Below are 13,278 nucleotides of genomic sequence, written 5' to 3'. Positions count from 1 at the left end.
CCAGACCGACCCGAAAAAATATATAATTTTACCTTATATATTTAGAAATAATTACAATAATACCCCTCTATATATAATTTTTTTCAATTAAGTCAATGTTTTTATTGAATAAAATATTTTTATTATTTTGAGTCGTGTCAGGTCTAGTTTCTAATTCATATATTGAATAAAAATAGTTTTTGATATATTTTTTGATAACTAATTAACATACTCCGATTGTAATGTATCGAAATATTGCTCTATCTTTTGGTAACTTATTAAAATATTTTGATTGCGATGATTTTAACTTATAATGTTTATTAGCATGATTTTTATAAGAGAAAATAACCTCAGTGACCAAAAATGCCTTATAATATACGATTTTAACCAACTTTTTTTGGATTTGCCAAAATGACCAACTAAATCGCAATGCGATCGATAATTCGCAATGCGATCTCCGGTATCGCAAATCAGTTTCCAGATTCGCAATGCGATTTCCTAAATTCGCGTTGCGATTTTCCTAATTCGCAATGCGATTACGTAAATCGCAATGCGAATTAGGAAAATCGCAATGCGATTACGTATTCGCATTGCGATTTACGTAATCGCAATACTGAATTTCAAATTCGTAACTCGATTTCTGAATTCGCAACAGGTTTTAATTTCGCAACACAAATGTTTTGGGTATATAACTACGAGCAGCAGTAACTCATAACCTAAATCCCTAAATCGCAACTCATTCCATCTCCATCTATCACTCTCTCCGGCGACATCTGTTCCTATATCCAACGACATCCTTCCCCATCCGGCAACAGGTTTTAGTTTCGCAGCTCGTTTGTTTAGTAAATTAATTTACAATAATGAAATCATCTAATGTTGATCATGTTTGGATAGATTTGTGTTTTGGAGGGTCATGGGAGAATGTTCATGGTGTTTTACAATATATGCCTTTACCCATGAATCTTCAACTAAAACTGTCATTAAAAAAGTTAACTTATGAAACTCTAATGTTACGTGTTGCAAATAAATTGAATTTAGAGCCCCTAAGTGGATTTAGGTTATCTTATCAGAGAAATGGTAAAGTTTATTTGTTAACCGACAATGAAGATGTTGAACGATTCATTGCTTACATTAGTGTTTCAAGTGATGATGTTACATTGTATGTTGTTGAACCTAGAAGTAGTGAAGTTTGATCAGTAGCGGGTAGTAATCAACTAAGTTTTTCAACCTCAATTTATGGTGCTCAAAATTTAATGGTTCCACAACAATTTCATCACTAAGCAAATATTGTTTCACCACATTTTCAATACCAAACACAATCTCAAAACCCACAATCTTTCCCTAATCCAAATCCCAATCAACTTTCAGCACCAAATTCCGGTTTTCGTATTGACCAGTTAGACGATGATGAGCTAACAGAAAAAATTGTGAGTACTAGTCAGTATTCGAAATTTGATCTTGGTCAATACTCGGACTTTGATCTTGGTCAATACTCGGATTTTGATGATTTTTCAGAAGAAGAAACAGACCATGCGTGTAATGATTTTGATATTGGTCAATACTCGAATTTTGATGATGAAACAGCCGTTGCCAAGGAAGATGTTGTTGATGATAATGAGGAGGAAGTTACGACTGTAAATGAACATGTTGAACATCCATTATGTAATTCATATAACACTGAAGAAGAAAAAAGAAGAAGAAGAAATCCCCAAAGAAAAGTCCCCGAAGAAAAATGCCACGGGAGTATAACTGGAATATGTCAGAATTACTTCAATTACCGGAAGAAGAGTTGGTAAATATAGCAGTTGATTGTTACACAAAAATTATTCGTATCAATAAAGATGATTGTTTTGATACAAAGGAAGACTTGAAGATAGCTTTGTATACGAAATGTGTGGAAGATGGCTATCAACTAAAAGTTAACAAATCAAGCAAAGATCGTTTCGAAACAAGGTGTATGATTGAAAAAAAATTGTATGTGGCGTATGATTGCAAAGAGGATAAAAGATTGCGAAATGTTTCAAGTTAAGACTTTTATTGATAAACATACATGTTAAAGAACCCAAGTTTTTCCTCGCCATAGACAGGCAAACAAAAAGGTGTTGGTGGTTTTCTGGCTGAGTTAATGTTTTTGAATGGTAGGGTATATCGGGGACATGAAATTATGACTGACATGAATGCTCGGTTCAAGATTAGTATCTCATATTCTCAAGCTTGGAGAGCTAAATGTTATGCCTTGGAATTGTTGAGGGGGTCGCCAGAAGCATCGTTTGCCCAACTGCCGGCTTATTGTCACAATTTAAAGTTGAAAAATCCTGGGTCGGTAACTCATATCAAAATAGATAGAGATGGACGCTTTGAGTTGCTGTTTATCGCCATTGGTGTTGCGGTTAGTAAATCAATATAATTTTGTTGACTCATTTTTGTTAGTTACATGCATTTCACATTTAAATGATTATATTTCTTGTGTATATGATTTTGTAGATTCGTTCGTTTATTAATTGCATGCGCCCAGTTATTATAGTTGACAGAGCACATTTAAAAGGTCGATACCTTGGAGTAAACTTATTAGCAGTAGCCATGGATGCTAACAATGGGATACTGCCAATAGCTTACGGGGTTGGAAAATCTGAAACCTCTGATTCATGGACATGGTTTATGGGGCATCTTAGGGATTGCATAGGTCCTATTAGCAATCTGATAATCATATCCGATAGGGCAAACTCAATTGACAACGCTGTTAGAAGGTGTTTCCCATATGCTTTTCATGGACTTTGTGGTGTTCATTTATATAGAAATCTAAAATCAAGGTCTGCTGGTATAAAAAATCACAAATGGACATACTAGAAGGCTGTAAAAGCTTATCGGGAAGTGGATTTTAAATAAGCATATAAACTGTTTAAGACGTGTTTTGCCTCAGTGTGCTCAAACACTAGAAGATGTCGGGTTTGAAATATGGTCAAGAGTACATCAACTTGGAGCAAGATATGGTTTCATAACGCCTAATAGTGCAGAATCAATCAACGCTCTAAGTCGTCATTCCCGGAAATTACCCATTACTATGTTAATGGAGTTTTTTCGAGCCTATATTCAACAGTAGTACTACAAGAAAAGAAACCATGCAGGTATTATTTCTTTAAATTCGTAACTTATCATATATTTTACTAAGTATTATTTATTTAAATTTACAGGAACATTGGAACATCGTGTTACACCATGGACATAAAAAAAGATAACGAAACGTGTTGTGAAGTCAACGTCATGGAGAGTTGAACCATGTTCCAACACTTTGTTTGAAGTACTGGATAATAACTTAAATGAGCTTGTCGATCTAAATGCAAAGACGTGTAGTTGTATGAAATGGCAAACATCTGGTTATCCGTGTGGCCATGTTATAAAAGTTTATCTTCATCTAAACCAAGATGATTCAAGCGCATACGCTATGGATTGCTACACTACAAAAGTATATCGACAGACTTATGGCGAGATTGTCTACCCTATTCCACATCCTTCTGAGTGGGACATACCAGATGACTTACAAACAGTTTTGCCACCAGCCATGGACAGAAGGCTACCTGGCTGACCAAAAAGTCACGATCGTATACCGTCTAAGGGTAAAGAGAATAAGAGATCGACATGTAATCGGTGCAAGGAAAGTGGTCATACAAGGTTGACAAGTGGATCACCAGTGCCATCACAATCATCTTTTCCTCTACCAAAATATGGATCCTCATCAAAATCCAAAGCTCATATGGTGTCAAGCAAAAGGCAATCAAAATCGCAATCATCTTTAAAATCCCAATCACAACCGGCTTCACCTTTTGGGACTGTTAACTTAGGTGATTTTTAAATGCAAACGTTGTATTATGTGGATTTTATGTGTGAACTTTTAACATTTTCAGTTAAGCATGTATTAGTAACTTGAGTTTGAAAATTGCTATGATATGTTCAGTTGTTATCACTTATTAGGCATTCATTTGACTATCGCAACACGGAAATGACGTTCGCAATCATCTTAATGTCTATCGCAACGCGGAAATGACTATCGCAATGCGAAATGAAAATCGCAACGAGAGAATCGCAATGCGAAATGAAAATCGCAATGAGAGAATCGCAATGCGAAATGAAAATCGCAACGAGGGAATCGCAAAGCGAAATGAAAATCGTAACGCGAATTTAGTTTCGCGTTGCGATTTTGTCGACGCGATTTTCATTTCGCATTGCGATAGTCATTTTTGCCTTCAACATAATGCAAATTGAAATCAACAAAATCAACCATTACATTTCAATCAATTAAACAAGCACAAATAAGAATTATGTTCACATCAATTAAACAAATAAACTTTTACAAATCATTTTTTACCAATCAATTAAACAATAAAAAAATAAGCAATAATTATTATTTCCTCATCTACTATTGAATCAACTTTTGCAGCCATACATCATTTTCACGCAGCTCACTTCTGAGATTAACCTGCAGAAACCAAACATTTGCTCAAACAACACTTTCTACACATCCTTCAAACAACACTTTCTATACATCTAAAACCTACAAACAGCAAATCATTTTCACGCGAAATGAAAATAGCAACGAGAGAATGAAAATCGCAACGCGAAACGAAAATCGCAACGCGAAATGAAAATCACAACGAGAGAATCGCAATACGAAATGAAAATCGCAACGCGATTATAGTTTCGCGTTGCGATTTTTGGTTTCGCGTTGCGATTTTGTCGTTGCGATCTTCATTTCGCGTTGCGATTCTCTCGTTGCGATTTTCGTTTCGCGTTGCGATTTTCATTCTCTCGTTGCGATTTTCATTTCAACCAAAAGACAAAACAATGTTGCTAAAATATAGTTTCAAGAATAAACTATTCTTCTTCTTCTGCAAATTGAAACTTGAATGGATTGCATTACTTCAACCAAAAGACAAAACAAAGACAAATACTAACTTTAGAGTATTAAAGAATACACAGTTTAGCAGAATTGGCATCAAACGAACAAATTTACTTTCAACCAAAAGACAAAACAAAGACAAATACTAACTTCACAGTGTTAAAGAATACACAGTTTAGCAGAATTGGCAGCAACCGAACAAATTTACTTTCAACCAAAAGATAAAACAAAGACAAATATTAACTTCACAGTGTTAAAGAATACACAATTTAGCAGAATTGGCAGCAACCGAACAAATTTACTTTCAACCAAAAGACAAAACAAAGACAAATACTAACTTCACAGTGTTAAAGAATACACAGTTTAGCAGAATTGGCAGCAACCGAATAAATTTACTTCAACCAAAAGACAAACACAAAAGACAAATACTAACTTCACACTGTTAATAAACAATTTAGCAGTATTGGCAACAACCGAATAAATTTACTAAGCAATCTAAGTGAAATGGTTAATCTAAGTGAAATTACGAGTAAATTTATCATCAAGTTAAATATGGAAAATCTTAAACTTACCTCGTTGCGTAGAGTATGAACCTCATTCTGCAACGATACTACCATCTCACGTAGAGCGACAACCTCACCACGTAAAGTAGACACCTCCACACGCCATGCACCATCGTTATCGCGTAGAGTACCGATCTCCTCACGCAAGGCATTGACCTCATCATGTAACTCCCTTGACTCATCCCGTGGAGGTGGAGGTGGAGAACAGGGAAATAGAAGTCGTGGCATCTTTGCCGGTCGCCTATCATGAGGTGATGGTGGAGAAGAGGCTCGATGATGTGACGGGATAGGTGATGGCTCTCGTTGTAGAGGTGTATAGTCGGGTCGATCAGGTGATGGCTCTGGTGAGGTGATGGCTCTCGAAGTGGAGGAAGTGGAGGCTGCTCATTATTCGTGCCATCAAGAAAACGCTGACTAGCTTGCCACCAATCAGTGGCAAGCTCAGCCTCCGTGGGTGTTAGTCTCATTAATGGAGTGTTGACCTCCTAAAAATATAAAAACTCAAACAAAGTTAAACGTCTACTATTAATAACTTGTTTATATATGATAGTATTTGTGTTAACTTACATTATTTATTGTCGCATATGGTATTAAGTCTTCCCAATCCAACAGACGTTTCCTCTTCCAGGAAATAGCCCTAGGAATATCATTTGAAGTTTTTAATGCATATGTCTGCATGCTGGGGAAAGCCTCGAATATCCAAATCTACAAACAATATAATAACAAACATTAGTAATTGTTAAATAATTAATTATAATTTTGAAAACATTATATATAAATTCTTACTTTAAAGGCCCAAACAAAGCCTGACAAAGTGTATTTCGACCCATCGCCACACAAACTTTTGCGGTCATCAAAGGCAGTCGACAACTTAGTCCAGGTAGCTTTCAATATATATGAACCCCACGGAAACAGATTCCATGCATTTAGGTCCTCTACCAATAATATTAGCTCCTGAGGAATAGGTTGTCTGGCCTCTCTGCCTAAAAAGCCGGCATACAAAAGTACTAGAAGGCATACTCGGACAACATCGACGTCATTCATCCGAGTAAAACCATCTTTCTTATTAAACAATTTCTTCAGGTCTTCGACGTGTAAGTTCGGCTTCTCTATTGACTCATCAGGAAAAACCCGGGATAACCATGATGGGCGGGTGATATGACGAGTGTACCGGCCTACGTCATCGTGTCCGAATCGTAGACCAGTGATTAAGCAGAACTCCTTCCGCCCAAAACAAGTATATGCCGGTGGAAAATAAAACCATATCTCTTCCTCACCACGTTGTATACTGTCGGGTAGATCGCTAGTCATGGTCTGAAGCCACAAATGGGTCAAATTAGCATCTCCACCCGGATGTTGTACTCTCAGCCATGGCCCGAAACAGGTTTCCTCAAACAATTTTCTTTGTGCAGGTGAAAGCTTCGAAGCAATTGTAGTGGCTAGGCTAACTTTATTCCTTAATGTCAATGAAGCCGAAAAAAAATTTCTACAAAAACAATAAACATATCAAGTTAGATATACCAAAAACTACACTGTGAAGATATACAAAAAACAAAAAACATAAATAGTAGTTTATTCTTGAAACTAAAATCTGCAACATTGTTTTGTCTTTTGGTTGAAATGAAAATCGCAACGAGAGAATGAAAATCGCAACACGTAAATGACTATCGCAACGCGAAATGAAAATCGCAACGAGAGAATCACTAAACAGTTTAGCAGTATTGGCAGCAATCGAATGAATTTAATAAGAAATCTAAGTGAAATGGTTAATCTATTATTGAAATTACCAGTAAACTTATCATCAATTTCAATATGAAAAACCTAAAATAATGCAAAAATTTTAAAATAAAAATAATTAAAAAAACTAACCCTCGGAGGTTGATTTTCCATTTCTGAATTATTGTGAGGGATTTCTGACCGTGAATGGTTGTGAGGGATTTCGCCGGAGATGGGGACGGAAATCTTCGTAGATGGGGATTGATTTCGCCGTAGAGAGTGAGAGATGTAGATGGGAATGAGTTGTGATTTTAGGTTTTAGGTTATGAGTTACGATTACGGGATATACTGTGGACGGTTCAGTTTCCGATATATTAAGAAATTCGTGTTTGGAATTTGAAAAAAAATTTGCGTTAATACGAATGGCGCTATGTAAATCGCATTGCGATAGTCAGATTCGCATTGCGATTTACGTATTCGCATTGCGATTTTCCTAATTCGCATTGCGATTTACGTAATCGCGTTGCGATTTACGTATTCGCATTGCGAATTAGGAAAATCGCAACGCGAATTTGGGAAATCGCAATGCGATAGTCAGAATCGCGTTGCGAATCTGGAAACTGATTTGCGATACCGGAGATCGCGTTGCGAATTATCGATCGCATTGCGATTTAGTTGGTCATTTTGGCAAATCCAAAAAAAGTTGGTTAAAATCGTATATTATAAGGCATTTTTTGTTACTGATGTTATTTTCTCTTTTTATAATTTATTGAAATGAATAATCAATCAATAAAATGAAAATTTAATATTTTTTAATTTTTTATAATATATTACTACATGTAAGTTGTAAAATAAACTAAAATAAAACAAAAAAAAACAAGAAGGACAATTCTATCATTTTACATTACTGAAATCAAATTCATCTGATATGTCTGCGAACCAAACAGAATATGGAATTGAATTTCAATTCCTACAGATTTCAATTCCTACAGATTCTAATTCCCTCATAAATATTCCAACGAACCAAACACCACCTTAATGAGTCTTCTAAACTACCACATTTTGAGTACATTGTGAAAAGACAAGTCTCGACAGAAACATCGAAGATCAACCCGAGTGAATCTGCTGGAATCCTTGCACCTTCCATCTCTTTAAACGCCATTTCAACTATACTAGCGAAACCTAATTTTGAAGCAGCTTGTATCACTGAATGCATTAAAATTCCAAACTAATGGATTTGCGTAGACTCTTCAATCACGTCTAGTTTTGCACAAGTAGAAATTACAGTGCTAACAGTATAGTTGTTTTTCCACTTGCATATAAACTCTGTAATTTCTTTATAAAGCTGAAGCCCATTGACACAATCAACCTTCTGCACATATAAACTCTATAATTCAGTAATGGAATTGCTATTGAATGCGCAGACAAGGTAAGTTACATGATTCTTATTTTCTTATTTCTTTTTCTTGTAAAACCGACTCCGACCAGGAAAGTATCGAAAAGATGATTGGAGAGGCGAAGGCAAAACCAAGTTCAGCAACAGGGATTTTTTAAATAAAATTTTAGTTAAAATGTTATAAAGATACTAAATTAATATTTATTTGATGTTAATAAACTCAATTAAAAATTAACTCTTTTTGTTATCGTATCAAGTCAATATAGTGAAAATTAGCGTCCAACTGATCATTTTGTGATAAATCAATAATGCAAATAACCAAAACATAATTGAAATTGAATAGTCAAAATCACAAGAAAATGAAAGAAAAATGACCACTAATGTCGTTTACCCTTCAATATATTTTATCTATAATAACATAAAACTTAAATGTCCTGTAGCCGAAATGAAAAAAAGTACAAGCCCTTGCATCTTACCAACGTACATGATAAGAACAGGGAAGATCTGGGGACAAAATTTTAGCAAACAGAAACACGGATCCGAACCATAGGGAGACGAGTATTGTTGCTAACACAGCATGGATAAACGAACTACAATACAGCTTTCTGCTCAAAGCCTGGCTACATTTAGCTATAACGTCAACATAATTAGTTAATTGCAACCGGCAACCATGCAGAAGCAAATTTAGTTCTTTCCTTTCTCATTTTTCTCATCTTTGTCATCATGATATTCATTGTCATCATCGTAGTATTCATCATCATTGTCGTCGTCATAATAATAATCATCATCATAATAATAATATACCTCTTCGTCATCTTCACTGTCCTTGCCGTCTAGCAGCAGCTGCCCCTTTAACCGCTCTTGGATTCGATCTCTGATAGCAGTGCCCTGAAAAACACCCCAAATTCTAAGTGAGGCAACATAACCGCATTCCATAAACTATTTCTTTTTATATGTGCATGCACTAGTCATTACTATATGTTAGGTAATTAAATTTGCTCACCATTTTGTGGCAACCTTCTTCAAACATCTCAAGAAATCCCGCAACCCATCGGTCAGCATTTTCCACCCACTCATTACGGTGCATAGCAACAATTTGCATCTGCAAGTATTGTCATGCATTAAGTTTCTGATAAAGTGAGGAAATAAGCATTCAAAATCCAGCCAAATAGTATGTAATGTGGCCAGTTACATGTGACACAAAACCTAAACATGAATATGTGCATACAAATAAATATATGCATAGAGTAAAAGAAAACATAAATATATGAAACCTAAACTATGAATCTGACTGAATAGAGTTTTGATGGCTCACAAACTCATAAAATTTCTATAGAATTTGTAATTAGAACAGTTAATATCGTATTCAGAAGGGCATTAATCCAGGGGATGGCAGAGGAATTTGGAATTTGAAGCCCAACTACAAATCCTTAGTTCAGATGTATGCCATCCATTTTTGGTAATTTTGAAAAGACGGTAACCTTCACTCTAAAACCATGGTAAAAAACAGGGAATAAAATTTAGGCCAATCTGATCAAGCAATGAAAGTGAAGAAATTAGAACTGAACTAAAGAACCCCTCTAAATGTTATGCTGTGAAGGCACTTGATCCCAAATTGATCAAATGTGAATCATAAGGTAATCCAGCATTGATATTTCAGCACTGCGCCAAGGCAACTGATTTTAAGTCAACAGAAATGATTGTTTTTTGGGTGTTTGTTACTATGTATGCATATTAGTGCGTGGGTTTATGAAATTATTCATCAACTTATGGAAGCCAAGGAAGGTCGAGAGAAAAAAATGACAGGTGGACAAGTTGGGAGGGACCATGGTGTCGTGGCAAAGAGGGGAAAGGAGATGGGTTATGGGTATATAATGTATGGGTGTTTACTGAAGGGTCATAATGCTCTTCAAGTTACGTAAACATGTAAAGAATCTGCACAATTTTACATTTAATAAAATTGTAAAGGCTAGATAAATGCATAAACAAAGTCGATATCAAATTACTTAGCCACGGACGCACTTAAATCTACATACTGAAGTTACAAGGAAAATAATGCATCCAAGGACAATTGTGAATGAACTGTTAAAGTTTGAGCAGAATACAAAACACAAGGCAAACCTTTAAACTAACTATGCAATTCTTCAATGTTTTTTTACAAAAATACTATTCTCAATTCAAGTACAAGAGATTTCCTGGATATAGTTCCTCCAAACATTTTACTTAAAAAAATTCATGAAGTTTAGACTTTTATCATAGAAACACATAACATACAATCACAGAAACAAAAGTTGCATGACAATAACAATGACAAGTTGACAACACTATTTCCAAGCTAATTTCTATACTCCATGGTTATTTCTCTAAGAAATGTTTATAACTTCAGTTACCATATTATTTACACACAAGACGAAACATTTCAGGCAAATTTGGCAAGAATATGTGATTAATATGCTTCAAGTATCATGGAAAGACAAAGTGTCAAGAACTGATAAAAAAAGACCTGAAGCACATTCATCACCCTCCAAAAAGCTAAAAATTGAGCATCTTACCTTCCAACAGCATACTGGATTCCAATCGTACAGCCAGAAAAGGGAACGATTATCAAACTAGACCAATATCACTTGAGGGTGAGCATACCTTTTCTCCCACTTTTTCTTGTTGTTCCTTAACTTTTTCTTGTAGTTTCTTCAGTCTCATATTCACTCTCAATCTCTTTTCCTGTTGACATCAATTGGAATATCAACAAAGGAGCAGTCGTTACTAAAACAAGACACTCAGGACAGAGATCTTACCTTCACATAGCTAACTCCAAGCTCTTTCCTTGAGTATCCACGGTCCAAGTTCCGCAGCACGTACTGGTTATAATCTTTAACAATTCTCATAATGATATCTGATGTAGAAATACCTTCAGTTCGTTTGGTCTCCTTGAACTTGCCAGCAGCTTTAACCTGAGAACAGGAGATTGCTTACTATCTAATACAAAATTTTAAAGCACTAAATATATCTGCGCAGGATTGTCTCAATAAACTTACAAACTCATACACATCATTCACGGCTCCACTGGCATCAGCATAGCTGTAAACAATTTATGGCAAATTGTAAAGACTGCATGAATAATTTAAAGCTGGATATTTATGTGTTTACCAGGAAGTATTAATTTAACAGCAGCAAGGAAAGTAGTAAGAAAGCTATTTAAATATGCAGTAGTTTTCTATTCAACATTAATAAATTAATTTAAAAGAAAGAACTGTATATATTCTTACGGAAGCGAATCATGAGCCACATAGTCAATGTTGTGTTTATCTAGAAATTCTTGATCAATCACCCACGGGGCATCAGGAATGACTTCATCAACCCACCTGTGACAAAAAGAAAAAACGAAGTCCTTGAATGAAGCTCTGGATAGGAATATAATTAAATCACATTTTACAAATGAAAATCTCATCATGAGAGATAACAATAGATTTACTTCAATCTTTCAAAGAATTAAAAAATTTAAATAAATCTATAATTAAGGTTCCATTTGATTACAGTCTTTGCTACTTTAAGTTTACATCCTAAAAAGCATTAATTAATTAAAAGTAAAATTTCTCATTAGCCAAAAATTTCTTCAAATGTACTATTTTCTTTTGCATCCAAAGGCATGTTTTGCTTCAAACTCTTTAAAGCAAAACTCAAGCTCCAAAGGCACGTTCTGTTCATTTAATATTTTCAGTAAAATAACTAGAAATGGCTGATAGTTGAGAGATATAGAAAGAAGTAATACTTGCAATGGCGAAGGGATTCATAACGTTCTACATCGGTCATCACAGTTTTGCCCTTGTACTTATGGGTAGTCTCATCATTGCAACATCCAACCAGCAAATACGCGTTGGGAAACCTAAAATTTCAAAGAATTAAATAACATAATCGGGAATACAAAAAAAAGGCAATCATGAAGTAGACGTAATAAGGAAAATCAAGTTACAATATTTCTGCTGTAAATAAGAAATATCTCACAATAAACAAAATTCACAAACACGAGGGCAAAAGAAGAAAAGTTACACGTATAAGAGGGGGAACCCCAAATATGAAGATTCTGAAAGAAGCCAATTAATCAACAATGAATTTCTAAATATACCCAGAAAAACATTGATATCAAACATGGGGAGAGAGAGAGAGAGACAGGAGAGAGGAAAACGGACGATTTCTTGGCTTGTTCGAGGGAACGAGCGTGGCCAAAATGGAAGAGATCGTAGATCCCATCGGCGTAAACACGGACGGGGCGATCTGGAACGGGGTTGTTGCTATTGTTACCGGTGCTCCCATAAGAGGATTCGTTGTTCATGGCGGAGATTCTAGAATTAAGAAGAAAAATGGAAATGGACTATATAGTTAGATATTCTGCTTCATACTAATAAGAATAAGGGGAAAATACACTCTAGGTCACTCAATTATATATCTGAGAATAAACAAATCATTTTTCCTGAATTTTATAAATAAGTCATTAAAAACTATCTAATATATTATTATGAAAGGCTAAAATTATGAAATTTTTAAATGTCAATAGTTAAATTTATTGATTTTTTAATTATAATCAAATTGATAGATTCTATAAGTTTTGAGATTAAAATTATTATTATATTATATCATATCATCATTTTATCTAATATTTATTGAATCATTATATTTTTATTTGAGGATTTATAAATCAAAATAAATTAAATCAAATCAACCTTTTGAGAGCT

At 34.8% G+C, this 13,278-nt stretch overlaps 1 protein-coding gene across 1 annotated transcript; it reads right to left on the bottom strand.

Annotated features, from left to right (window-relative positions):
• Nucleotides 1–8,966: 8,966 nt before the first annotated feature.
• Nucleotides 8,967–12,917, bottom strand: LOC120164255 (choline-phosphate cytidylyltransferase 1-like). The gene is made up of 8 exons (XM_039174014.1): nt 12,736–12,917; nt 12,318–12,431; nt 11,815–11,910; nt 11,584–11,626; nt 11,344–11,499; nt 11,189–11,269; nt 9,552–9,650; nt 8,967–9,436 (listed from the first exon to the last, which is right to left on the bottom strand). Exons 1-8 carry the CDS (start codon nt 12,876–12,878, stop codon nt 9,233–9,235), a joined length of 936 nt encoding a protein of 311 aa, XP_039029945.1. The 5' UTR covers nt 12,879–12,917; the 3' UTR covers nt 8,967–9,232.
• Between the last annotated feature and the right edge of the window lie 361 nt (nt 12,918–13,278).

Source organism: Hibiscus syriacus, unplaced genomic scaffold (assembly GCF_006381635.1).
Source record: "Hibiscus syriacus cultivar Baekdansim isolate YM2019G1 unplaced genomic scaffold, ASM638163v2 tig00002919_pilon, whole genome shotgun sequence".
Classification (NCBI taxonomy): Eukaryota; Viridiplantae; Streptophyta; class Magnoliopsida; order Malvales; family Malvaceae; genus Hibiscus; species Hibiscus syriacus.
The sequence above is the reverse complement of the archived record's forward strand: the minus strand, read 5'-3'. Positions and strand labels throughout refer to the sequence as shown.

What these genes read in the sequence shown, in the direction of transcription:
- LOC120164255 (XM_039174014.1), bottom strand. Translation starts at nt 12,878, where the DNA reads ATGAACAACGAATCCTCTTATGGGAGCACCGGTAACAATAGCAACAAC. An exon ending in CTCGAACAAGCCAAGAAATC is followed by an intron (nt 12,432 to 12,735) that starts GTCCGTTTTCCT and finishes TTGAAATTTTAG; the next exon opens with GTTTCCCAACGCGTATTTGC. An exon ending in GAATCCCTTCGCCATTGCAA is followed by an intron (nt 11,911 to 12,317) that starts GTATTACTTCTT and finishes TTTTTGTCACAG; the next exon opens with GTGGGTTGATGAAGTCATTC.